Source organism: Lytechinus pictus, chromosome 6 (genome assembly GCF_037042905.1).
Source record: "Lytechinus pictus isolate F3 Inbred chromosome 6, Lp3.0, whole genome shotgun sequence".
Lineage (NCBI taxonomy): Eukaryota > Metazoa > Echinodermata > Echinoidea > Temnopleuroida > Toxopneustidae > Lytechinus > Lytechinus pictus.
In genome coordinates, this window is record NC_087250.1 from 2,248,320 (window position 1) to 2,275,689 (window position 27,370).

Below are 27,370 nucleotides of genomic sequence, written 5' to 3' on the forward strand. Positions count from 1 at the left end.
TACCTAAAGGCTGTTGATTACAGTATAGTGGGGAAAAATGTGGAGTAAATGAAAAAAAGTACTTCAATGTGATGAAATTGAGGATAGAGAAAAAAGAAAGAGAGAGGGGGGATATTAAAAAAAGGTGTTGATAACTTGATATTGAATACAGAGGTGGAAATTGGTATTAGTGTTAGAGGCCAAATGAGCAATCACATGTAATGAAGGTTGTGACGATGTTTATTAACCTCGATTCAATGCTGTATTCCATTGGGAAATAACTGGCAGGCTCAGACGAAGATTGTTATTGCTTTTCTAATGATCCATTCTATTACATCCAATCTCCACTCCACACTTTTCTACAGATCTTATTATCATTAAAGCCATTTTATACTCCTTGGCTGTGAAGAACATGGTAGGTCTCAAAGGTGAATTGGATTTTGGTAGGTGTTTCATACAATGTTTGTAGGTTAAGAGTGACTTTAAGAACGACTGGTGATCCTTTCTTGTAAATGGTAGATTCATTGGCAATGGTTTAGCGCGTAAGAAAGGATCACCAGTCGTTCTTAAAGTTGCTCTTTAACTTACAAACAACTTTTTGAAACGGACCCCTGGTAGGTGTTTAATGTAAAGCTGTAACTTTAATAGTGACTTTACAAATGACCGGTGATCCTTAGTTAGGCATTAAATCAACACCAATGAAAGTTTGCTGTGTATCATTTACCATATTAAGAAAGGATCACCAGTCTTGGACTCGCTTTATGAAACACATAGCAGGACTTATCCATGGTTTATGCAAATTACATACATTCGTCCAAGTTCATCTGAACCATTTTCTTTTTTGGTCAAAAAATATGATATTGAGATTTTGAGATCCAATTGCTACATACATGTACATGTACAATGTAATGGTTACCCATTGCATGTTTAATTTTATAAATCTTGGTCATAAAAGAGTATAAAAACATTGACATTTTACAATCAAAAACCTTTTTGTTGCTTTAATTAGCCAAAGGCTTTAATTTATGATGATAAGATTAAACAATCAATTACAGTTTGATTGGTTTAAACCCTCTTCTCTCATCTAATGCTGATTGGAATTCAAATGACATCATATCTGATACTGGTTGCAATTCAAATGACATCCTATCTAATGCTGATTGCAATTCAAATGATTTCATATCTAATTCTGATTGCAATTCAAATGACTTCATATCTAATTCTGATTGCAATTCAAATGGCTTCATGTCTATAAATGCTGATTGCAATTTAAATGATTTCATATCTAATGCCGATTGCAATTAAAATGACTGAATACTTGTATCTCATGCTGATTGCAAGATAAATGACTTCATATCTAATGCTGATTGCTTTTCAAATGGCATAAAATGCTGATTGCAATTTAAATGACATCATATCTAATACTGGTTGCAATTCAAATGACATCCCATCTAATGCTGATTGCAATTCAAATGAATTCATATCTAACTCTCATTGCAATTTAAATGATCTAATTCTGATTGCAAATCAAATGACTTCATATCTAATGCTGATTGCAATTCAAATGATTTCATATCTTATGCTGATTGCAAGTTAAATGACTTCATATCTAATGCTGATTGCACTTCAAATGGCATATCTAATGCTGATTGCACTTCAAATGGCATATCTAATGCTGATTGCAATTCAAATGACATATCTAATACTGGCTGCAATTCAAATGACTTCATATCTTAGGGGGTGTTGCAAGAAAATATTTGCGATCAATTGCAAATATTCTGTTGCAATTTTACAACAGACAGATCAATATAATAATAATAATAATAATAGCGGTATATTTACCCAGGGTAGCCGCTTCAGTTCCGAAAACTGTTCTCCCAGCGGGCCCTGCTATTATTATCCCGGCTTTAGCTGGGCTGCCTAGGCGCTCAAGCATTCAAGGAATTAATCCTGCCGGGTACCCATTTACCTCACCTGGGTCGAGTGCAGCACAATGTGGATAAGTTTCTTGCCGAAGGAAATTACGCCATGGCTGGGATTCGAACCCACGACCCTCTGTTTCAAAGTCCGAAGACTAATCCACTGGGCCACAACGCTCCACAATGTTAGTTATAGCAAATCAGATTATAAAAACTTCTTGTTTCAAGGAGCAGATTAGCAATCAATCACTAATTTGCAATTATCTGGAAGACATATGATTGTTTTAGGGATAAAAAAATGGACTTGCAATTGATTGCAAGTTTCTTGCAACGCCCATAATTCTGATTGCAATTCAAATGACTTCATAAAGATCTATAAATACTGATTGCAAGGAAAATGTCATATCTAATACTGGTTGCAATTCAAATGACATCCCATCTAATGCTGATTGCAATTCAAATGAATTCATATCTAACTCTCATTGCAATTTAAATGATCTAATTCTGATTGCAAATCAAATGACTTCATATCTAATGCTGATTGCACTTCAAATGGCATATCTAATGCTGATTGCACTTCAAATGGCATATCTAATGCTGATTGCAATTCAAATGACATATCTAATACTGGCTGCAATTCAAATGACTTCATATCTTAGGGGGTGTTGCAAGAAAATATTTGCGATCAATTGCAAATATTCTGTTGCAATTTTACAACAGACAGATCAATATAATAATAATAATAATAATAGCGGTATATTTACCCAGGGTAGCCGCTTCAGTTCCGAAAACTGTTCTCCCAGCGGGCCCTGCTATTATTATCCCGGCTTTAGCTGGGCTGCCTAGGCGCTCAAGCATTCAAGGAATTAATCCTGCCGGGTACCCATTTACCTCACCTGGGTCGAGTGCAGCACAATGTGGATAAGTTTCTTGCCGAAGGAAATTACGCCATGGCTGGGATTCGAACCCACGACCCTCTGTTTCAAAGTCCGAAGACTAATCCACTGGGCCACAACGCTCCACAATGTTAGTTATAGCAAATCAGATTATAAAAACTTCTTGTTTCAAGGAGCAGATTAGCAATCAATCACTAATTTGCAATTATCTGGAAGACATATGATTGTTTTAGGGATTAAAAAATGGACTTGCAATTGATTGCAAGTTTCTTGCAACGCCCATAATTCTGATTGCAATTCAAATGACTTCATAAAGATCTATAAATACTGATTGCAAGGAAAATGTCATATCTAATGCTGATTTCAATTCAAATAAAATCATATCTATGCTGATTGCAATTGACTGAATACTTGTATCTAAAGCTGATTGCAAGTTACATTTATCTAATGCTGATTGCAATTCAAATGACTTCGTGTCTAATGTTAACTGCGATTCAAATGACTTCATATCTGATGTTGATTGCAATTCAGTGATGTCATGCTAGAGATATCCTACCTGCACATTTTATCTCTTTATTTTACACAGGTAGGAATGTTTCAAAATTATAAATCACATTAGGCCTGTTTGATTAGGGATTAGATATATTACAAAAAGGGTTGTAATCATACACTGCTCTAAAAAAACAAAAGATTTGTTTCAACAAATCAGAAGTGGGCATTCAGAAATGGCATGGAGCGTTGTGGCCCAGTGGATTAGTCTTCGGACTTTGAAACACAGGGTCGTGGGTTCGAGTCCCAGCCATGGCGTAATTTCCTTCGGCAAGAAACTGATCCACAATGTGCTGCACTCAACCCAGGTGAGGTAAATGGGTACCGGTAGGAAGTAATTCCTTAAAAAGCTGTGTGCGCTATGAACGCCTAGCTTAGCCGGGTAATATAGGAGCGCCTTGAGCACCTAACAAGGTGGATATGTGCGCAATATAAATACCCTATATTATTATTATTATTTTTTTTTTTTTCTGTAGATAAATATTTTTGCTATGGTGCCCCGAGAAAGGTCTCCTATGGCTGAATAAAGCTGAGTGAAATTTGATTATTATGCTATATAATGGATTGGGATGAACGAATTCCACTGAGAGATCTATGAGCTCTATAAAATCAATGAAAGAAAGATGGAGTTAAGATGTCTGAATGCCAAGGTCACAGTGATTAACCACCCAATCTAGTGAGAGCTAGAAGGCTGTTTGACTATTGTGAATCATAATAGGCTGAGTGCGACAAGGGATGCGGGATATGCATGAGTAAGATGGAAGTATGGGAACATTTTCTATGCTGTGGAGTATAATATCGAATATTTCTGACTAGTATTAAAGGAGAATGAAACCCTTGAAACCAGCTGAATACATATCAAAGAGAAAAATCGAAGAAACATATTGTTGAAAGTTTGAGGAAGATTGAATGAATAATAAGAAAGTTATGAGCATTTGAATATTGAGATCACTAATGCCATGTAGATCCTCCCATTGGCAATGCGACCAAGATCTGTGATGTCACACATGTACAACTCCCTCATTACTTTTACTTATTTCACTTATATTCTCACTTTTAGTAGAGTCTATCACAAGGTGATGTGTTCTCTTTATGAGAGGACAAGTGCAGAGGTTTCACAACATTATACCATTGATGAATCGTTTGTCATATGATTAGAACATAGAGATGTATATTTTAGAATGAGCAAAAAGAGATGTTTTGGGGTATATTTTCAGCGTCCAAAAGGGGAGAGTTGTTCATCTGTGACATCATAGATCTTGGTCGCATTGCCAATGGGAGGATCTCCATAGCATTAGTGATCTCGACATTCAAATGCTCATAACTCTTCTATTGCTAGTCCTATTTTACTCAAACTTTTGTTGATCTTATTCTTTGATTTTTCTGCTTTCACAAAAGCTAACTTGCTCCAAGAGTTTCATTCTCCTTTAATGTAAAAACATGCAAATGAATGAATTAAGCATTGCTTTTTAATTATTAAATGAATAATTTTCTTAATAGTATCATTGTCAATTTATTCAGGATTATTAATTATTGGAACCATGTTTCATCAGCTCTTCATCTTCACATAGGAAAGGAATTGGCAATTTCTTTGCAATTTGAAAAAAACTTGTAATTTTTTAACATAAAAAATGCAATCACAAAGGAACACAATAAACATGTACATGTATATTTTATGCACTCTAACCAAACAGAATCAAACTGATGGATATGATTGATTAATTAATCCAAAAATCCTTCATGGGTCTACTAATTTACCTTGGAAATTTACAAATAGAAGTACATGTAGGCATAAAGATATACATAACTTCTTTGCCCCTCTACATGTACATGTACATCCCAAAGTTGGTACCTAAATCTTATTTGGCATTGAGTAGCATGGGTAGAGCATGGACATAGAAAATTCTCATGTGGATTACATATTCAGGGACCTTTTCCACACCTTTTCCAAACGCAATTTGAATATGTTGACAGATTGAATGTTATTGAACTACTTCATCTAGTAGATTGTTTCTACAGTGTATGTGTCACAACTCTCTGAGAGAATACACCTTGTCTCAACTTTGTACGAATGCAATTCTTCTGAATCTTTAAATTACGTGTTCCCTCTGATCTTGATAAGGTAAGAATTTATCTGGACGAAAGTCATCAATACCAATTGCTAATTTGAAGATCTGCAATTTGTTCAGTTTGTATCTCCTATAGGCAAGCGTAGGCAGTTTCAGGTATTAAACTCTAATGAAGAATGATCATTTTCTTATAATTTCAGGAGAATTCTGGTTTAATCAATCTAGAGTGGATATTTCAAATGATATCCGATGAGATTGACAAAGCTCCTAAGCACATCTATCTGGTTGACATCGTTCCAAACCTAAGGTTCCTACTACGATGTGGGGCACTCACGGGGGACCCAGAATATGAACTCAGCAAATTCACACAGAAGGTAGGCATTTTACATTTCATGTTTATTCTATAAGGGGAAAATGCTTGTTTTCAAATCCCACCACAGAAAGGCATCAATCCAGTTTGCCACTCTCCACCCAGGTGCTTTATCAGTAGAATAGGGAAACCCTATAACTGCCAATTGTAAGAGATAGATAGAGAGAGAGAGAGAGAGAGAGAGAGAGAGAGCATCAGAGTTGCCAATTAATGGGATTTTATCCTATTTTAGTAGGAAAGGGGAAAATGGTACGAAATGGGATCTACATGTAGGAATCCCTAGAAATAGGATTTTTAAACTCGCAAGAATGATTATTTTTTTGTATGTTTTTCAAAGTTTTAAAGAGAAATTGAATTTTAGGCTTGAAAATAGGATAAAACGAAATGAAGAATAGGATTTTTTTCACAAATAACGTTGGCAGCTCTTGCAGAGAGAGAGAGAGAGAGAAGGAGAGGGATAATGGGAGACAGGGTGATATCATTGGAATGCACATAATAACACTTGTATATTCAGTGGATCTATGGAGGATAAAGGCAGATATGATGATGAGAATCACATGTCAATTAACATTCCAATATCCTCACCTCACGCCACATGTTATTACATGCTATGCATTCCATGCATCAACCCAATCAAAACAGAGATGTCAACGCTGTCATCTTTGACATGTACACTCTTAATGAAGGAGTGAAAAGGGGTAAAAATGATAAAGTGTGTCATGGGGTATGATGGCCTACATTCTAGATAACCATGTACATGTATGTATCTATTTTATATTTGGAATTATGTGAATAACCAACTTATTATAAAAATGCCTTGTATTCAGAGATGTATACTCTGTTAATAAAAACCAGATTTTACAGAAAAAAAGAGAAGATTTTCCAGAAAGCAATAAAATAATCATTCTGTAAAAATCGTAAAACAGGAATTTTTCTGCAATTTAACAGAACAGGTCTGTTTAAAAAGGGGGAAAAGGTGTTTATAAGGAAATTTGTAAGATTCCAGACACCTAAAACCAATTTCCTGTAAGATTACGCAATCTGGTAAGATTAAAGATGTTCTTTTTTGTTTTGTTTTTACTGAGAGGGTAAACATCTACATCTACCTGGGATGATGCTTTGATATTTTTCTTTTTTTACTGTGGTATTTAATAAAACAAACTGTAAAAGAATACAGGTATGCAGAAATGAGAAGGTATCAGGTATCAAGAAATGAGGGGGTTACATGTACATGTGGAGCTTGCATAATTTGAGTTATACATACATGTATCATCTTTGGGAATGACTATTTTGACTTTGTATTAAAATAAAAAGTTCTCAGAATGCCTTGTAATACCTTCCCCCTGTTTCATCAAAATAATGTAGAATGTTTATTTTTTTCTTCATGTACAATATACACTGAGACTTAATGCTTTTCTACTACATGTATGTCTAATGTCAACTGGTTTGGAATGTTCGCTTGTTTATACAATATGCAGGCTACCCTGTTGTTTAAACGTTGAAACATCAACACACTGAGAATTTATAGTCAAATGCATGCAGCGTAAAGTATGGTTCAAATAGAAAGTCTGCTGGTACATGTACTGTATGTATTAACCCCTGGGTACTGATAAATGCACTGTAAAATACATTTTAAATAGTAGTTTTATGTTGTTAAGGAGTAGTTCTAAGAATAAAAACATTTTCCATATGGGTTATTGAAATTTGAAATCTGGGGGTTGTTTCAGAAAGATTTAAGTGTTACTGTATGAGGCGTTGCAAGAAAGTTGCAATCAATTGCAAGTCAAATTTAGGTCACAAAATCAATCACAAGTTTGGGGATTAATTGCTAATCCACACTTGATTGCTAGTCTGCTACTTTCAACTAGTAGTAAAAATCAATAAGGTATAGTTACAATTGATATTTCAATTGAAGATTAGCAGCAGAAATGTGCAATTGATTGCAAATATTTTCTTGCAACACCCCCTTTGTGTCACACTTAAATTCTCAGTTGTGTCCGGTAGAAGATATCACGGCAATGCGAGTGGTACAGCATATTGTGCGTAACATATCACATGCATGTTAGCATTTATGTATGGCTCTAGTCACATTTAAATGTAACTTTTGTGAAACACCCTCTGATTCAGTTTGATTGAAATCAAATAGGGAAAAACTTCCAAGCTTAGCATACATGTAGATCCCTCCACATTGTATACTTGTATATGACTGGACTGTATCTTTGTTTAATATTCTTTGGACTTTGTTGTAAAAGATGAATAACGTGGACCCTAATCAATATACAATACTACAATTTAATATTTTTTTTTATCACACAGTACCCATCATACTTTGCGTTGAACCTTGCCATCCATGAAAACAAGATTCTTGAAGAAGCGAAAGCACATGGAGCTAAACATCCGGATAAGATGAAAGAAGGCGGACAGAGTGATGAGGCTGATTCATCAAGACTAGCCGTGAGTAAAGAGAAAGAGAGGGGGGGAGGGAGGGGAGGGGGCCCGGGGGGGGGGGGGGGGCACTCGACCAAAAAAGTAGTAGGTATGTGCCGCGGGCGAGACAAAAAACGTGGGCCTTGGAGCGGGCTTATTGTAAAAAGGAGGGTCCTCGGAACGGGCTTCGGAACTACAAATGTTTGTGAAAACGGGGGTCTTTGGAACAGGTCGCCTGCATGTGAGTGCGTATGCATCCCTATGGAACGTGCATGCAGCTAGCCCGATGGCACGACTGTCGGGCACGCTAGCGCAGAGGCGATGGTCGAACAGTGCTCTGCGGCCGCTTTTCACCAAAATTGCGACCGGAACGGCGTAACAGAAAAAATGCGAAGCTTTGGAGCAGAATTCTTTTTTCTCGATAAGAAGAAAATGCTATGCTTTGAAGCAGCTTTCTTTCTTCTTTTTCTCAATAAGACAAAAATGCTATGCCTTGGAACGGAAATTTGAGTGTAAAAATGGGGGTCCCCTCCGCGGCACATACCCACTATAATACATTAGAAAGGAAGGAGATATGTGTTCTAGCACCTAGCTGGAGCTAAACATCCTAATAAGATGAAGGAAGAGAATAGAGTGATGAGGCTGATTCATCAAGACTAGCAGTGAGTACTCAGTAGAGGGGGAGGGGAGGTGGCTGAGAGGGGGGGGGGGGAGTGGGATGAAGGAAGGAAGGGGTTATGGGTTTCAGCACCTAGCTGGAGCTAAACATCATGATAAGATGAAGGAAGGAGAACAGAGTGATGAGGCTTATTTGTAAAGACTAGACGTGAGCAGAGAGAGAGAGAGGGGGGTGGAGATGGGAGGAGGGAGGGAAGAGGGGGATGGGTTGTAACACATGACATGGAGCTAAACATCCTGATGAGATAAAAGAACGGGTTGGGGGAGGAGGGGGTACGGATTCTACATGTAGCATGTGGAACTAAACATCCAGATAAAATCAAAGCCTTTAGACAGTTATTGTCTCAGCTGACAGGCAGCATATTAAAGGCGGTAAGAAGGGGGGGGGGGCTTATCAAACTAGCATTTTGTGTTTTGCACGAAGTAACTTCCCTTTCCCAGGAGCTTGTGCAGTTGATAATTTAATCTCTTTTATTCTTTCTTTCTTTTGATGGTCCACAGAGAAGAAACGTGTTGTATCAGAACAGTGTGAAGGCGTGGCTAGGATATTTCCGTAATGACCATCAGTTGGTAACAGTCGATGTCTCTTGTGGTGTGAGTGATCTCATCTGGCATAGAGTGTGTGATTTCTTTGGACATGATCTGGAATGTTTGCCAAAGAAGACGGTCAATACAGTAGTTTTGTTCGCTTTCAGTGAGTATAGTCAGAATCTTCTATATGTATTCTCTCGTAGGGGGTGATAGCTCAGTCGGTAAAGCGGGGGTTTTATCATCTGCTTCTCTATCTTCATCATCATCATTATCATCATCATCATCATCATCATCATCATTATCATCATCATCATCATCATCTTCATCATCATCATCATCATCATCATCTTCATCATCATCATCATCATCATCTCCATCTTCAGCTTAATCAACAAAATGATTGTCATCATTATCATCATCAACAATACATCATCATCATCATCAATCACCACTATCATCATCATCACCATCACCATCACCATCACCATCACCATCATCATCATCCCTATCATATCTTCGATAGTTTACATGTATCTATCATGGCTTTTGTTCATTTTCATCCTTTCTCTTAAAATAGTTTTGAATCATTGTCATAGATCTTCACAATGCAACTGAATGTGATTTGACTCAACTCAATCATTTCAATTTGGTGGTGGTAGGGTGCTGATTTTTACCAGATTGCTAAGAAAGCATCAATGCTTGTTAGCAAGCAACCAACCAGAGGACCAACATCTTAAGGCCCTTTCTGAGGGACCTGGTAATGAAGATTGATGCCTAAGTTATCAAAGGGCATTAGCGCACCAAGTGGGAATCGAACCCAGGTCACCGGAATCCGAAACCCCCGCTCTACCGACTGAGCTATCATGCCCTACATGAGAATATATATGTCGAAGTGGAAAGAAATAGTATGTTTCAATCAGCTATTTTAAAAGGATAATATTCCTTTCTTTTCAGCATTTAATATCATTCATCTAATCATCAATTCTACATTAGTACATTCTTTCATTCTTTATGCATATTTCCCATGTGAATATTAATTGCTTTGATACATTTTTTTTTGTTAATTCTGTACATTTTTTCAGATAGCAACAAAAAAGTATTCCCAAACTACTATTTATTCTGTATTTTTTTTCCAATGTGGATATTATGTATTACATGGGTTTGTTATTTTGTTTAATATTCTGTTTTTATTTTGTTTCTGCTAATAGATGGCTATGACTATTCAGCAATAGATATGCAGAGATATCATATGGAGCTCATTCATCTCAAAGATATACTGCCAAAACCAGATATGCTACCGGTATGTATCCTTGAATGCATGAGCGCTGAAAGGCAGCTCGAGCTAAAGCCGGGGTACTAATAATAAAAATAACAACGCGCCTCGGAATAGAATATTTCTAGATAGATGGCGCTATATAAATGCCTATTATTATTATTACTATTATGTATCACTTGGTCTACAACCAGATGGTCTACTCCTGACGGGAAAGAAAACAGTGTTCCACAGTGTATGCCACAGTGTGTTCACAGTGTGTAAGAAAGTGTAAAATCACCTTCACACTGTTAAATTTGAGCATTTCAACAGTGTGAATCACATATTCACATAGTCGGCCATGTGAACACGCTGTGAGCAGTCACATTGTGGAGGTGCCCACAGAGTGAAAATATCTCCACACTGTTGAATTTGAGCATTTTAACAGTGTGAATAATATTTTTCTCATATTCTCAGTTTGAGAGCTAAACCCATTTGATTTACTATCAAATTGCTTTACATAAATTGTTCTTTGATCTGCATTCTACTTGGGAATAATGCCCAATCACCTAACTAGTGTATATAGATAAAGTGGTACAAGACCAAGTGGATACATGTATTAAATGACATTTGGTATACCCTAACTGGAAATTAGGGTATACCAAATGGTAATGGGCTATAATTCCACCAAATAGTAGACAGACTGGTTTTACACAAACTGCGTAGCCAGGATTTCATTTTGGAGGGGGCGGTAAATGCACGCGAAGCATGCCAACACTTACAGAGCGTGCAAAGCGCGCTCCCTAGGGGGTGGTTGCAGGGAGGGGGAGTTTCCCCCTCCCATGCGAAGCTTTTGGTGTTTCATAAATTAAAATGAAAAGGGCCGTCTCTATTGTCTCTAGTACCTATATTAGCTCCAATTCAGTAGACTATATTGTGATTTTGAACCTTGTTTTCAAAAGTGATTGTGAACGCACAAAAAGGAATACAATGGAGGAAATTAAATCATAATAACCCCGCTCGAAGCGCGGAAGCTAAAGCGTTTTATCATCTTTTTTTGCCATGAAAAGGGTGCAGAGAAAAGGGTATTTTCAAAGATATATTGAATACTTCCCTTGGAAAGATCTGATCTGATTAATTAAAAACAATTTAGCGACAGTGCATATCTTTAACTCGCAAAACAGAGGAGAAGAAGTGTATATGCCGGGAGGAAGATATTCTTCCCCGCACAGAGCAATAAAACTCTGAAATTTCAAAGGGCGGACGTTTCATCAAATGCAGATATCTCTAATACCCCATCGGCTCTAATTCAATTGATTTCCTAAGATTATTGAACTTCATTACAAGGAAAATAGTGCGCAAAAAGTTGAAAATTCTGTGATTTATTGAAATTATATAAAAAAGGATGCCTAATTTCTTTGACTTATCCTGAAGCGCTTCATTTTGAATTATAAAGAAACCTAAGTGTCATTCAAAATTTAAAACTGAGGGCGCAAAACAGGACAGGAGATGAATGTGCAGGGAAATGACATGAAGATTAATAGAATTTGATAAAAATATTGTACTTTTTTATTTAATACGACACAAATTTTATACACTCCTCTTTTTAAATTAGGAACCTGTTTGCCCCAAAATGATGGTTGTTTAGTAATGAGCTGAAAAGCGGGAGAAGTTGACTTTATGGAGGTGACGGCAGAAATTGATATAAAGATTTTACACGCCCGGAGCCGACCCGACCAGAAGTTGCGCGATCAATTAAAAAAAAAGATAACTTCACATACTTCGGCCTAACCTCACTCTAATTCCATGCCCTAATGTATACATTTGAACTTTAACTGGCAATAAACACATAGCTGAGGTGGAAAAACAGGGTTAGAGAAAGGGTGGGGGAAACAATGGAGAACTTTAATATTGTCATTTAACCGCGCGCAGCGCGGAAGCAAAATTCATACATAAATTTAGAGCAAGAGTGAAGGAGTTTCTCTTTTGAGAAAAAAATAAAGAATAAAAAGAAAAAAACCCGACAAAGCTACCTTTCTTCCCTTTCCTCCCTTCCCTTTTCCTTTTCTCCTCTCTTTTCCCCTTCTTTTTTTTTCTTTTTGGGGACGTTTTTTTTTTGGGGGGGGCGACCGCCCCCACCGCCCCCCCTGGCTACGCTATGTTAGACAAATTTGTTGTAGCCTGATTGAAAATTAGACCAAATGGTAATTTAGATAAATGGCAATTAGTCCAAATGGTTAGAAGATGAACTGGTCGTAAAAAAAGGATTAGACCATGTGGGATGAGACCAAACAACAATTAGACTATTGATGCAGACTTATCTTCATTTTACCTGTAGAATTCCCTCAGAGACCTCTATTATTCAGTTTTGAAAGTCCAATCAGGTGATGGGAAAATGCTTACAATGAGTTTCTCTTTGGAATTTTAAAGGCTTGCTGGGGAAGTTTCATTATATTGTAAATACAATTTACGGCTTTCGGTTGAGAGCCATAAATTGTATTTACAATATAATTGTTTCTGTTTGTGCCCGATTTGTGCATGACATATTTACATGTAGGTTATCAAGAAATACCCCCTCTCCCCCCCCCCCAAAAAAAAAAGAAATCTGAGAAAATACTGTTCCTGTAGTGAAAATGCCTGCAGGATTAAGAAAAGGGATATTTTTTAGTTTATGAAATCTGGTGTAGGGAATCTTATTTACAGGAAAAGCATATGGAAAGCATTTGTTTGTACATGTATAATGGATATTCCTCAATCCTCCTGATTTAAGTACATGTACCGTGTCAAAAGTCTGCCGCGTCTTTTTTGCAGAGATCCTGCCATACAGACACTATGCATAACGGCTTTCCTGCATTCTCCATCGTTTTGTTTATGATCAAATGTGAGAATTGGTAATGAAAGTCCGCTTGCACGATTTCCATACATGTGAAAGATGCAGTGCAAAATTTTGACATTGGTATCTCAAACAAAATAATATTAAAAATGTTGATTCGTTGTTTTTACAACCCTTAAGTGTATATTTGAGTGGCCCGGGGGGAATTAAAGACATTTTGATCATATACTGCCTATTATTTTAAGTTTCATAATTTTTGCCAAAACAATCCACATCCTGTCTGAAAATGATGTAACATGTTTCATATCTTTATCAACCTTAAGGATGCTGCTCTCCACACACTAAGCACACACATTGACAAAACGGCGCCCACGGCAGAATCATTCTGCGTTGACCTGACGGACACATCAATCAAAAAAGACATGGAGAGGCTGGATCACTCAAAGCGAGAGGTATGCCTTGCATAGCACCACCTTGAAGTTGCTCACATTTTATCCTCTTCCAAAGTTATTCCATGGCAAATATTTATTGTCAAACATTGGTTTAAAATAGGATTATATTGGAAAGTACTGTCTGCATGTTCGATTATCTATAAATTACAAATTGAAACGTTTATTACTGCACTAACATAATGATTTTTAATTATAGTATGGTCAATGAAAATAATGAAATGTTTATTTCAAAAAAACATAGTAGTTGAAGTTGTACATGCAATAAAATATATAAGGACTAGAACAGTCCATGTCTAATCAATACGTTCAGCTGGTTTAAAAGGATGCTCCAGGCTGAGAATATTCATATCTAAATGAATAGAGTAAAATTCACAGAGCAAAATGCTGAAAATTTCATCAAAATCGGATAACAAATAACGAAGTTATTGAATTGTAAATTAGCAATATTTTGTGTAAACAGTTATATTCATGTCGCATGAATATTCATTAGATGGGCTGATGATGTCACATCCCCACTTTCCTTTTTCTTATGTTATTATATGAAATCATAATTGTTTTTATTTTTTCATACATGTGTAAATGATGTGTCTCCATTATGATGGAATATGCTTCAGCAATAAATAACTAATGCACTTAATCAGTTGTCAATCCATTTGTTTTAGTTCTTGGTTGAAAATTTTTGAATAAACCCAATTTCATATAATAAAAAACAAAACAACAAGTTGAAATATGACATCATCAGCCCACCTAATGAATATTCATGAAGACATGCCGAGAACTGTTTCACCGGAATAATGCAAATCTTTAAAATTCAATAACTTTGTTATTTGTTATCCGATTTTGATCAAATTTTTAGCATTTTGTTCTGTGAATTTTACTCTTATTATCAAAATATGAATAACTTCAGCCCAGAGCATCCCTTTAAACAACTGATGGCTTATTCATCCTTTTCTCATTTTTTTCTAGTTCCGGAGAGAGATGAGGTTTATTGAATGGGAAGACACATACTTGGACAAGTAAGTATTTTGTTCTTATTATTTTGTTTCATGCATGTATACAATGTTAATTTTAGAAAGAAAAAAAATATATCCAACTCAGTGATCATAATCATTCTTTAATATCTTCAGGAAGGCTGCTCCATAATTTATAGGACCAGTGGACAAATAATTAACCCTGCTTTTCAGTGGATCTCTCAATTTCCTCCACTTTTATTTTATTATAAAGATCAAAATAGCCTTGCAGATGTTTAATTGAGATTGTTCTACATTTTGCTTTACCCTAAATGTATACATCACAATTGTACAATTATCATTATTTATTGTTAACCGAAAAACACCTATCTGTTTCCTGTGTATGGTTATAATGCTATAGTCCCTTGTATTGATTTGTATGGTTATCATTTCATATTTGGGTAATATGTTGAGTCGAAATGAAATAAAGGAAACTTGAAATGACCTTTCCCCCATGTTTTGGAAACTAGGTGTAGCAGGAGAACTGGAAATAAGGGTCTTGATGGGTTGTATTAATTAAAGGTCAAGTCCACCCCAGGAAAATGCTGACTTGAATAAATAGAGAAAAATCAAACTAGCATAGTAATGAAAATTTCATCAAAATCGGATGTAAAATAAGAAAGTTATGACATTTTAAAGTTTTGCTTATTTTTCACAAAACGGTGATATGCACAACTAGGTGAGTCAGCCGATGATGTCCATCACTCACTACTTCTTTTTTTTTATTGTTTGAATTATACAATATTTCATTTTTTATAGGTTTGACAATAAGGACCAACTTGACTGAACCATATAGTATTAAACAATGCCAATTCCACATGTTCAGGGAGGAATTAATCGTTGAATCACTTGACAATGAGGAGAAAATTAGAATATATCATATAATAAAATACAAAAGAAATAGTGAGTGGATGACGTCATAGTCTCCTCATTTGCATACCAGCCAGGATGTGCATATAACTGTTTTGTGAAATTAAGCGAAACTTTAAAATGTCATAACCTTCTTATTTTACATCCGATTTTGATGAAATTTTCAGTGTTATGCTTGTTGGATTTTTCTCTTTTTATTCAAATCAACTTTTTGTTGGGGTGGACTTGTCCTTTAATGAAAATGGGTCCCAGCTGTGAATAAGAATCATGCACACATTGAAAAGTAAAAAAAAATAATATGTTTTTTTAAAACAGAGCCAGTGATTGCAAAATACAAGTAATGAGAATGTGCATTTGAGATCAAAAGTAAGAGGGTAGAAAAAAGAATGATAATTCAAAGCTACCAACTAATATGTTTAAACGATATTAGTATGTTTTTTTCATAATCAAAAGTGATAAAATATGATTTTTTATTGCAAAATATGTTTTTTGTCAAATTTGATTAGCATCCTTCATATGTGTAATTGATCGATTTTTGTACCAAAATATGTTTTTTTCCTTCAAAATATGATTTTAATTATGGATCAGTACGTTTTTTGGTCAACAGAGGTTGGCAGCTCTGATAATTAGGAAATAATTTAATGGAAATCTCTTTCAAATACATTATCATTTCTCCTATTAGATACATCTTCATTAGCTCGGAGAAGAAGGAAAGGGGTCGCAAGACTAGTCTCTTTGTCCAGACCTTCAAAGTCATCGCTACCACAGAAAACGAAGTGTGTCTATTCCCTCCGGAGACCGACGTCGGACTCTGTCAGGATTTGGCCTTCTCATTCGGTCATCATAGACACCCCTCTGCGAGATAAGGAGGGTACACCGTTGCCCCCCTCACATCCCCCCCCCCCTTTTAGACTCCAGCAGTGTAAAAAGGTTGTAAGTTACAAGTTTGTTGTGGGGATTCCGTAACATAGGGTACGTGTGATATTTTTCGTGTCCCATTTAATGCATGATGAACTTTGAACCATATGGCCCGAATTCACAAAGGTGGTTTTGAAAACCCACGGTTGAGTCCATGGTTTATGCAGATTTCCTGTATAAATTACGCTTAATTTAGCGCGTATCGGGCGCGTGTATAAAACATGTCCAATGCTGATGCGCGCTTTTGTCACAGTGCGCCAAATTTACGCCTGTTACCATAATTAGATACGCTATTTTATTCATGAGTCCACTGTTTTTATTCATGAGTCCACTCTTCAAACAGTGGACTCATGAATAAAATAGCGTATCTAACCATGGTAACAGGCGTCAATTTGGCGCACTGTGACAAAAGCGCGCATCAGCATTGGACATGTTTTATAGACGCGCCCGATACGCGCTATATTTAGCGTAATTTATACAGGAAATCTACATAAACCATGGACTCAACCGTGGGTTTTCAAAACTACCTTTGTGAATTCGGGCCTATGTCATCATGACACTAGTGTGAAGAAACATAGGCCGATACTCTTCTCAGTATTCAGTAGCCAGCTGAGATCTACTAGTCTCATGACAAAATTTATGGTCTCACTAACTCAAAATTTATCATTTGAGAGGGACACTGAAATTGTCACAAATTGGCACCCTTCTTTTACAGAATCACCCTTAGTAGATTTGAGTGTTAGCAGATAGAAGTATTACACAACATTCCATTAAAAGATATGTGTTTTTACAATGATCCAGTGACACACTTATTGACTGGGTTAGATGCATGAAGCAAGTTTTTTGTACGATTTAATACCATTTCAAGTATTCTTGTATCTCTTTGAGGGAATGTTTTTTCTCTTTGTTTCTTAATTTAGTGAGTAAATTGGTCTCTTTTGGGAACCATTTGCTGGTTTATGCCTTGTTGAAATTCTTGTCTCAAAATCAAAGAAAGTTGTTTGTTCAACCTTGGCTCTGAACATAATATCAATGATAGGGGCAGTGGCAAGTAGTGAAAAATAGAAAATAAAAGGAGAAAATCAAACTCGACAGTGATTTTGAGTGAGCCTGTTTTTTTTTCTTGTACTTACAACCTTTTTACACCCTATCTTATCTCTGAGCTAATCTGTATATTTCCTGATCTATTATTGTTTTTTTAAACCATTGATTTATAAACTATATTGAATTTGACATTGTTACTCATATTGGAAGAAGTTTGTCTGAAATATTCTACTTGACATTGTGGTAATAAGCTATGAAATGTATTCATATAATTCAAAATTAAATGAATTATTTACTTGTATATATATATATATATGAACATGTATTTGAGGTGGGACCTAAACAGGTTTCCGAATTTTTAACCGTTTGAGAGAAGCTATATATATGAATATATTATTGTTGCCACTCATTTGTAGCAGGATGGCGGTTGATACTGGGTTTTGTTGTTTGTTTGTTTGTTAAAGGAATTTTCTTGTTGTTGAATGTACATGATTCTTAGGCAATATTACTTAAGCCCCCATCACACTTATTCCGAATCAAGCAGAATTGGCCTGAATGAAGGACTATTGTTTGACCACCAATTGGTCATTTAAATCTACTTCCAACATCGTTCGAGAATACCCCTCGAATGTTTTGAACATGACCAAAACCTTTGGGACGGCCAAAAGAAATGACAAAAATATTTCGAATGCACTCAGAATGCACTCAGAATATTTAGAATGCCCCTAGAATGTCCAAGAACGTAGCACGAATTATCAATCTGACTCCATTGCGGTTCATTTTGACTAGTGTATGATGATAAACCTGGTCAATTTACTGAATTTCATCTCCAGTTTGATGAATTCATAAGTTCCTCCCAAAAATTTCTAGATTTTTTGAATATTTTTTCTTTCCAGCTTCTGCTCGATTCCTGCTGATTCCGAATAAGTGTGACGGGGGTATTACATTTAGGATAGTATGTGGAAGATTGTATTCACTATTAACTGAATGTAGTGTTCATCAAAACAATTCCAAATTAAATTGGTAGGAGAATCAAATCATTTGTAAAGTTCGGGCAATATGATTTATTATTGCCTTTATCAGACATCAGAGCTGGTCAGAACCGTGTTGCCCTATATTTTCTGAATATCGGGAAGGGTTACATGTAGGTATATTTTGCTCGGTCTCTATGTGGGTATTGACTTTCCATGCAGAGATGACGCAAAATATACCTTTGTATTTTCCATGGTCTCACATCTGGGCATGTGTAGAAAGAGATACGCTTCATAATGATCTGCGCACCAACAATATAAGTCATAATAAAGACAACGCTGGATCCGGGAGCTTACAATTAAGTACGTCATTAATGGCAAAGTGCTGAGCCGCTCGATATAAACACGAAACAATAGAACCCTATTCTTGAAAGAAATATCTTCATTTTCATATTTTTTGCTCTACATGTAGATATCGGATTTGGATGTTAATAAAAATATTGACTGGCTCTTCTTTTGGGGAACATCAAATAAATTGCCCTTAAAAGAACCATATTACCATTGTCTAAAGACTCGGGCCAATACACTGTATGGTTAATTTGCGGGCAATATATTTGATGTTCCCCTCAAGGCCAGTCAATATTATATGATTATACCCTCACCAAACAAAGACTGAAGCAGGGGATAATAGGAATTACATGTAGAATCCGGTTGGTCCATCTGTCAGTCCAATGCTTGTTAGACTGGGCACATATAATGGTATCAAAGTGAAGATGTTAGAAACATAATGAAGTGGCTACCTTTTCTTTCATATGTGGCGGGTACTACATATTATGCTTCTCACAATAAAAACAATTATTCATTGAGATTTTAATATCATTTTAGATTTGCTATGTTATTTTAATTTAATTCCTGAATAAAAGTTTTTTTTTAACTTTAATATCATTACACTTTTAGAATTGACATTGTAATGAAAATAATAAAATCCCAATTTTCAATTTGAAATAGATGCAAGAATTCCATTATTTACAAATATATTTTGCAATTATCTTTCATTCTGACTATGACGTCATATTTGATTTTTTTTTCTTCTACAGTGTATGTATTCAATAAGGTCCTTACATGTTTGGCTAATACCTTGTTTGTCAAGCTTTAAGTCAATAGAAAGAGTTCATGACTACATGTAAATACATGTATATCAAATGAGATCCTTCAGTTACTAGAAAGGGGACTAAAATTATATTTTTAGCATTTATTCTTTCAGTTTGTTGCAATTAATTTGAATAATACATGAAATTTGATTTTTCTACTATGTCCTTTTATATTTTTCTGTAAAGACAAAATTTTTCTAGTATTTTGTGGTGGCATTGTGTGAGTATAAAACACTGAATCTCTGAGTATATACAGTACATGTTGTAGTTGGAGCAATGGATATCTGATTTTTTTTGTAAGTGTGTGCTTTGCAAACCAAGAACACATGTATTCATAAGTATTACTCACTCTACGCACCTTTCTCACAAACTTGCAAAAAAGTAATTCTATAGTTAAATGCATATGAAATTTGGATATCAATAAATTGGGAGAAGCAAGAGTATCCAAATTCATCCAAGTTAACTGCTGGTGCAATAATCTTTTTTTCTTTGATTCTTAATGTTTTGGGGACAAACAATTTCATTCATTTCAATTCTGATTTCCATCTTCAAATTCAATTTCAATTGTAACTTTTTTTTTGCATGCCGCCGTTTCTCTTTTATTTTGGTGCTTATAGTGTTGTTAATAGGTGCTAAATATTTTATTGTGTAAAATGAGAATTTTAACCTGAATGTTTTTTTTTTATGAAAAATGAAACGAGAGGAATGGGTCTGACCAGAGTCTAGCTGATACAGAAAAAGAAATACAAATTATGGATTTTGAAGTTGTGATAATTGAAAAGCAAAGGCAAGTCCCACTGACCGACGGATACAACACATATTCATGAAGGATACAGCGGACAAGCAAAACTTTGGGGTGGCTCCATCCGTTTTCATCCGCTTCAGACAATGAACAATAAAATCACAGTGGACGGATGCTTGATGGAAATAGAGCGTATAAAACACGTATGCAAAGAGCACACAACGGATACATAATGTTTTCCAAAGGATGGCAAGATTTTTTTCCGTTTTACATCCTCTCTGCATCTGTAAGTGCAGTGGGACCAAGCCTTTAACACCTCTATCACGTACATGTAAAGGACAAGCTGATACTTGCTTCTGCAATCATTCAAGTTTGTTTTTGTTTGGGTGGGGGGGGGGGCTGAGTTAAGGTAATAAACATAATGATAATAGTAAAGATAACAAAGATTTTGATAAATAACAATTCAATGTTCTCCTATTTTTAACCAGATCTATATCTGGTTAAGTAGGGGAACATTGGATTGATATTTTGGTTTTTATCATCATCAGGGAGTGCTAAAAAAAAAAAATTACCTGAATTTCATCAGTTCAACTGTCAGTATGGTATGTAGGGGGGGGGGGGTAGAAATGGTGTCCAAACTGATAGTTAGTTTCTATTACGTCATATCAGGTTGCTCTTAACTAGTTAATATCAAATGTAACTTTATAAACCTATGATCCTTTAAAAAAAAATCAGATTATGATTAACCCTTACACTGCCCTGTTCCTCTAATTCATCCTTGATTCAGCTCAACAAATTGTCAGTTATGAATTCTTGAAAGCTTTTTGCTCATACTCTTTAATGCTACTATTGTAATTTTATGTTCTAATAAATACTCTGTAGATCTACTTCATGTTAGAGCTGAAAACAAACAAAAACAAACTATACCTGTTTACTGTGTCAAACTATTTTTGTTACCTTTTGTTTCCGAGTATTAACAAACTTTATACCGTGTGAAGTGTGTGCATCGCTTTTTTAATCTTGAATTTGTAGATTCATAAATAATGAAATATTGAAGAACAGAATGAAATGATCTGCATCTAATTAATATGCAATTTGAATTGCTCCTGATTTGGCAACTAGTTTTAATATTTGACTTGCAATGTTGCGCTAATGTTTTGATTTCAAGACTTGACCCACTTTTATATGAAAAGTCCTACAGCCTATTTGCACTGTTTATTTTATTAAGGTTTTCTTTCATACCTGTACCATTTAAATGCAACATTTAAGTCATCTATATGTATGTGCAAATAGGTTCATTAAGCCTATATCAAATTTCCGATTTTAGCAGTTTGTTTTCTGTGCAATGGCCATCCTATTTTGTGTAATTTCTTTTCAAACAACTGGATTTTGAGACTATCTGTGTTTGGGGTATTAGTTTGTGCAATTTATATTTATGTTGATATGATTTATGTGCAAACGGCTGTATTGCAAGACTATTGGCCACCTTGATGAATGAATACTTAGCTCCTTGTTAGAATTCAGGCAATGTGTAAATGTACACTGTATATATCAACATGTATATTTCTATTGTTTTTTGCTTTGTGATTGCAAAATAAAATGAGGCTGGAATTATATGCTACATGTTTTTTCTAAGAACGGGAAATATATAAATGAAACTAGTTCTGCATCCTTCTTAATAGTGATATTTCTAATATTCAGGTGTTCGGAATATAGGTTGTATTGAACGTGGCATTAAAATGCACTTGTAATTTTGAATGTACCCTTTTGATCGTTCACGAATAGCTTGAACATAGTCTGACATCATTTATCCAGCGGTCTCGTGACCGACACCTTATGTAGAGGACCGGTACAGTGTTTTTTTCCTTTAAAATCACAGATAACTTTACTTTATACCATTTTATTTGTACGAGATGAATAGAAAATAAAATTGAATTTTCTGAACATTTCCGACTCTCCCATGGACATGCATATGTAGCAGTCAGTTTGTATTAAAATCACAAAGAAGAAATGAAAATAGGCAATGCAGTTGTACAATTTAAGTTGTTTACAAAATGTGAACGAGACCATGTTTAAGTTGTTTACAAAATGTGAACGAGACCATGTTTTTTTAATGTGTTTAACATGACTTTGATCTGGCTGTGTTCCAATTTTGCACATGCAGCTTTACATCAATACACCTTATACACATGATGTCATAATCTTAATGGTGTGTATCCTCCTCGAGAGGCTGTAGGATTGTAATAGAGTTTTTGGTTCAGAATAATGTGAAGAAAATATAGGATTAGGGTTGATTTAGTTTTGGAGGTTAGGTTTTATGTTTGGCTTAATGTGCAGATTTTCCATCGGAGCAATTTTCGCCAGAGCAAACATCATGGAACTGCTATAGAGATAGCCGAAGATTACCAACGTATGCAAGACAATGGCTTCAGCCTCTATAATGGCATGCGGTCTGTATGTCAATATTAGCAACATGAATTGTTTCTATGAAAGGATAAATAAAATGTGAACAGGTTGCATACTTTCCATTGCAAAGGAATTGAATTATGTGGGTGTGTTTAAACATCAAAGGATTTTAGAGTATACATGTATTTAGAGCAAACTTTGAAATGAAAAGTCCACACCTTGCTTTTGCTTCAGGAAAATTTGTAGTGTGAAAGAGGCTCGTGATATCAGTGGAAAGGCCATGACCTTTTGAGAGTGTATTCACAAGTAGTTTTATTTTTTTGTACTGATCAGATAGCAAGTTATAGAAATATATGCAACATTATTGAAGAAGTTGGATAATGTACAGATTTGAACTTTACATATCAATTGTTCGTCTTATTTGTGTTTAAAATAAAGTAGCTTCTTAGCTAATGCAAAACATAAAAAAAAAAAAGAATTTTCATAGGTTTTGAAAATGATGACTTGTAATGTAATGTTTTGAAAACATAAGGGTTTTGAACATGTTTTTTGAGCATTCCAAAAACCTCTTAAGCTTTTGAAAATGTTTTTCAAGCATTCTGAGCATATCATGTGCATGCTTTGATACTTGTTATAGTTATTGCAGTTTCATTTTCAAAACTTGACTTAATTGAACACTTACATTATATTAAGAGTGTAATACAATTATCATTCTGGGCATAACAGTAGCTATTTACTAATATTTACTGATCGATCTTGTACTCTGTTCATACATGTAGAATATATATATATATATATATATACAATGTTTTGATTTTGAAATAAACAGTGTGTTCATGCTGTATATGTTTTTAGAAAAATGTTTTATAGAGTAACCAAGATTATTCATGTGTTGATTTGGATTGGTAATGTGAATGCTCCAGTTTGTTCAATTGTGGGCCTTTTATATGAAACAAAATATTGATTCTGCTACATATACATCATTTTCTCCTTTGAAATATATTTTTAAGTGTAAATATTTTTGAAAATTCCTTTTCTCTTTAATGATTATTTGTTTTTTAAATTGTTATTTGTCTCCAGTTCTTACACAAGATTTTTAAATAAGAATTTATCCAACAGAAGTCTGCATCAAATTGTACCCCTATCTTCATGAATGTGTGACATTTATACCGAGGTTTTTTTACCTGACTGCTAAGAAAGCACGAATGCCTGTGAGCAAGCAACCAGGGGACCAACGGCTTAAGGTCCTCTCCGAGGGACCTGGTAATGAGGATAAATGCCTTACCAAAGGGCACTAGTGCACCTCTTGGGAATCGATCTCGGGTCACCGGACTCCGAAACCCCCGCTCTACCGACTGAGCTATCGCGCTCATCCTGCCATTAATAAACACAACAAACACAACATTTTTGCCCAAAGTGGGGCAGAGTTAATGGCAATACCATAACTTATCCATTTGTTTATTTGGAAGACAAAAATTGCATTGAGATGCTCATTAAAAAAAAAAATCTTAAAAGATAATAATTAATGATAATTGGAATTTATATAACGCTTTATCAATCTACGACTGTTCAAAGCGTTTCACAATTATTATTACCTGGTCACTGGATTCATAGCATTTCAAGCAGCCTGTTAGGCGCACACTTGCTAAACCAACCACAATGACGGTTGTTTCCTACCGGTACCCAATTAGCACCTGGGTGGGAGTGGCCATGTGTGGATTGACGCCTTGCCAAAGGGCGCTAGGCCATGGTGGGATTTGAACACACGACCCTCTGATTACAAGGTGAGAGTCAGAACCGCTGCACCACGGCACTTCCATATTTGGAAAACAAAAGATAAGTGATTTGAAATTGGATTCTATAGAACCCAAACATGTCCCAGTTGTTTACAAATAACCAGGAATGTGAGAGGGAAATAACTATGTAAATTTTCAAACAGCCCTTGCTATGGACATTGTTATCAAAAGCTGAGATCTAACTAAATTTGAAAATTTGGTACAGCTGCAAAATTTCCAGTATCTCTAGTTTGCAGTAGCTTTTAAAAAAAAATCACCAAAGGCCTTAATTATTCCTACTGTCAGGGGCGGATCCAGGATTTTCCAAAGGGGGTGGGGGCACATTTTCCTGATGAAAATTTGACAAGCAAAAAAAAAATTCACCTAAACTTGAAGGGGCATTTCATCCACGGAAAATTTGACGAGCATAAACAAAAAAAGTCCTCACTTTCAAAGGGGGGGGGGGGCACAATTGGGTCAAAACGACATATTTACATTACCATTTTTAATTATGCCTCTCAAAGGGGGGTGGATATATGCCCCCCATCCCTGGATCCGCCATTGCCTACTATATAGTTATAGTCATTATGATTATGCTTTTATTACTTTTTCATTATTACTTCCCCTGTTTGTGAAATAATCTCCTTTCTTTCTTTCAAATGTGCCCAAAATTATTGTTTGTGTTAAGGTACTGCTAGTTAAGAATGACTAGATATAAAATTGTCATTTGATTTGTTGCATTGAGATTTAATGCAAAATAACCCTGATATAAGACTGTGTATTCAATATTTGATATCGAGTGACTTAAAAATGACCCAAGTTAAGGTTATGCATTCAATTTGTTATATTTACTTCATTGAAATTGACATGGGCCCTGCCTTAAAGAGAATTACGATTGATCCATCCGAACTCTATTATATGGAAATCTATCGATGTCATATTTTTTTTTTTTTTTTTTGTAGAAAATTTGAAAAATGACCTTTGTAAACAAAAAGAAGCAGACTGGATCATCAAGAAAACAAATGTAATCTTTAATTTTTTTTCGAACAAACACGCATTGTAGATGTTGGTATCGCTGGCTTTCCATAGCTGTGGTTGATTGGATCAATCGCAACTCTTTAGTTGTGGTTGATTGGATCAATCGCAACTATTTAGTTGTGGTTGATCAGATCAATCACAACTCTTTAGTTGTGGTTGAACGGATCAATCGCAACTGTTTAGTTGTGGTTGATCGGATCAATTGCAACTCTTTAGTTGTGGTTGATCGGATCAATCACAACTCTTTAGTTGCAGTTGATTGGATCAATCGCAACTGTTTAGTTGTGATTGTTTGGATCAATCACAACTCTTTAGTTGCGGTTGATCGGATCAATCGCAACTGTTTAGTTGTGGTTGATCGGATCAATTGCAACTCTTTTAAGAGCTGTGGGTTGATAGGATCAATCACAACTCTTTAGTTGCAGTTGATTGGATCAATCGCAACTGTTTAGTTGTGATTGTTTGGATCAATCACAACTCTTTAGTTGCGGTTGATCGGATCAATCGCAACTCTAGTTGCGGTTGATCGGATCAATCGCAACTCTTTAGTTTCGGTTGTTCGGATCAATCGCAACTTTAGTTGTGGTTGATCGAATGAATTGCAACTCTTTAGTTGTGGTTGATCGGATCAATCGCAACTCTTTAGTTGTGGTTGTTCGGATCAATCACAACTCTTTAGTGATCGGATCAATGGCAACTCTTTGTAAGATTGGGACCTGATTTAAAGTTGTGCATTTAATTTGTTATACTGTTTTCATTGAAATTAACCTGATATACAAGGCTGTTCATTTCATTGGTTTATATGCATGTAGACAGCACTTCATGCCAAAAAATAAAATAATCTCTGAAAAGATGTTCTTGTAAACAATCAATCTTTCTCTCAAAGTTTCTTCTTTGTGCTCTTGTATGGATCTCAATAAGAGACATTTTGATGAATGTATTGCCATGGAAACAACCACTTGAGTGAAATAATCCAATTTATCAATGATAGCAACATTTGCTTGCTGAGGTTTGAAATGACAGAGGTCTGAATTCTGAGGTTTATTTTGTCAATTTGTATAATTGTCAAAGAAAAAGGTGAGAAGAGAGAGAGAGGGGGGGGGGGATAGAGAGTGAGAATGAAAAAAAGTAACGGGGGGGGGGGGGGGCAAAAGTAAGTAAAAGAAAAATGAACCAAAATGAGAGGGAGAGAGAGATATGTTGAGAGTGAGTTTAAGAAATAAATAAAGCGACTAAGACGGAGAACAAAAGATAGTACTCTATGAAGGAAGTTGCAGAGCTTCAGGAAGATAAGAAGAGAATGAAAGTGGGAAAAGGGAGAAAAGAGGAGAGGGAAAATAGAAAAAGAGATGAGAGGGAAAGAGAGGGAGAGGAGAGAAGGAGAGAAAAATTGTTATCTACAGAAACCAAAAAGGAGACAATAAATCAGCAAAAATCTGACTTTACCATTAATATACATGTAAAAAGGAATCAGGAAAGTAAACATGAAT

General features: G+C 35.4%; 1 protein-coding gene across 1 annotated transcript; it reads left to right on the forward strand.

The window, feature by feature from the left end:
• Positions 1-5,616: 5,616 nt before the first annotated feature.
• On the forward strand, positions 5,617-26,752 carry LOC129263590 (uncharacterized). Its single transcript, XM_064100683.1, has 7 exons — positions 5,617-5,786; positions 8,099-8,236; positions 9,389-9,581; positions 10,627-10,718; positions 13,827-13,955; positions 14,922-14,971; positions 16,518-26,752. The coding sequence occupies exons 1-7, from the start codon at positions 5,652-5,654 to the stop codon at positions 16,699-16,701; spliced, it is 921 nt and encodes a 306-aa protein (XP_063956753.1). The 5' UTR covers positions 5,617-5,651; the 3' UTR covers positions 16,702-26,752.
• Positions 26,753-27,370: the final 618 nt, after the last annotated feature.